Genomic DNA, 1,214 nt, shown 5'->3' on the forward strand with positions numbered 1-1,214 from the left:
AAACTGGAAGCTTCTGGCGACGGCCGAAGTTTCTCAAAGGTCTTTGTATTGCCTGTGTTGCGGGTGTGAGTGGTGCGGCGATAGCAGGAGCGGTGTTACACTTCAGTAGACAAGGAGCCGGTAGTTTGACAACCCCAGATTCAGAGTCGTCGGGAATCCTCGATCCTCTTTCAGTCTCTACCTATACTCCGTCTGAGGGGCCAATCTCCAGCTCTACTTCGCCCAAAGGACTGATTTACAGCGATACTCCAAGCGAGACCCCGATGAAAAGCTACACCCAGTCTAATGAGGCCACGACGCGCAACTACACGTCGTCTTGTGATACCCCGTTCACTGGCATGTCAGATACCGAACGGTACAAACATATTGTCTCTTGTGATTGTAAGAGCGAGCCTTCTGACTTGACCTTGAGCTGCAGACTCGTGCCGAGTAAGACGAGTGCTGACAGCGTGATGATGTCTGCACGCGACTTGGCGGAGTTGAGAATACCTTGGAAAACTTGCGAGGGCGTGTACGACAGGACCAAAAAAAATAACGTGTCATTGGTGGACGCCACGGCGGATGCCTGGAAGACGCTTGACTGGATCGGTGACGGTAAGGTGGTTTGTGTTGACGACCGGGGTGAAGACCTAAGTTGTCATTACTTCAATGATCCGTTCCAGTACGACTTACCGAGCGTCTGGGAGGCGGTCGTACGTTTCCAGAAGCCGTCCAAGTGCCTCCTAGCAGACAACAGCGACGTATGGCGGGGCTATCTCCATCACCTGGCCCGTGGTCGGGCCGCCGCGAAGTGGATACAAATGGACATATACGACATCAGTGAGTATGATCTTGAGTACGAACTAGGATACTCATTTAGTGCGCAGGAACCGGACAAGGGCTGTTCCAAAACTTATGACTTGTGTGAGATTCCCTCGAACAAGTGTCATTGTGTCGAAGCTGCATTCAGCGTCGAGGCGCAGACCGTGTCGGGGAAGAACGTGAACGGGGGCGTGGTCAGAGACTTCTTGATGACCCCACAGCAGATGAAAAGGAAACATTCTCTGTTTCGAAGAGAAGGTTACACTGTCAAGTCTTGTGGTATCGACTGTCTGAAACACAGAGCAGAGCCGCTCGAGGATTACAAGAACAGGGTTGATGGCTATTTGCGGAAGTACTTCCCCACGCGATTCCTACCGCACCAGCGGTGAGTCGACCTTTAACAAATCAGCGGG

The 1,214-nt window shown here is 52.3% G+C and overlaps 1 protein-coding gene across 1 annotated transcript; it reads left to right on the top strand.

The window, feature by feature from the left end:
- Positions 1-338: 338 nt before the first annotated feature.
- GNI_097920 (hypothetical protein) lies at positions 339-1,190 on the top strand (the record flags this gene model as incomplete). Its single annotated transcript, XM_011132752.1, has 1 exon — positions 339-1,190. The coding sequence occupies one exon, from the start codon at positions 339-341 to the stop codon at positions 1,188-1,190; it is 852 nt and encodes a 283-aa protein (XP_011131054.1).
- Between the last annotated feature and the right edge of the window lie 24 nt (positions 1,191-1,214).

The sequence above is a fragment of the Gregarina niphandrodes genome, assembly GCF_000223845.1.
Source record: "Gregarina niphandrodes unplaced genomic scaffold scaffold00020, whole genome shotgun sequence".
NCBI classification, from domain to species: domain Eukaryota; phylum Apicomplexa; class Conoidasida; order Eugregarinorida; family Gregarinidae; genus Gregarina; species Gregarina niphandrodes.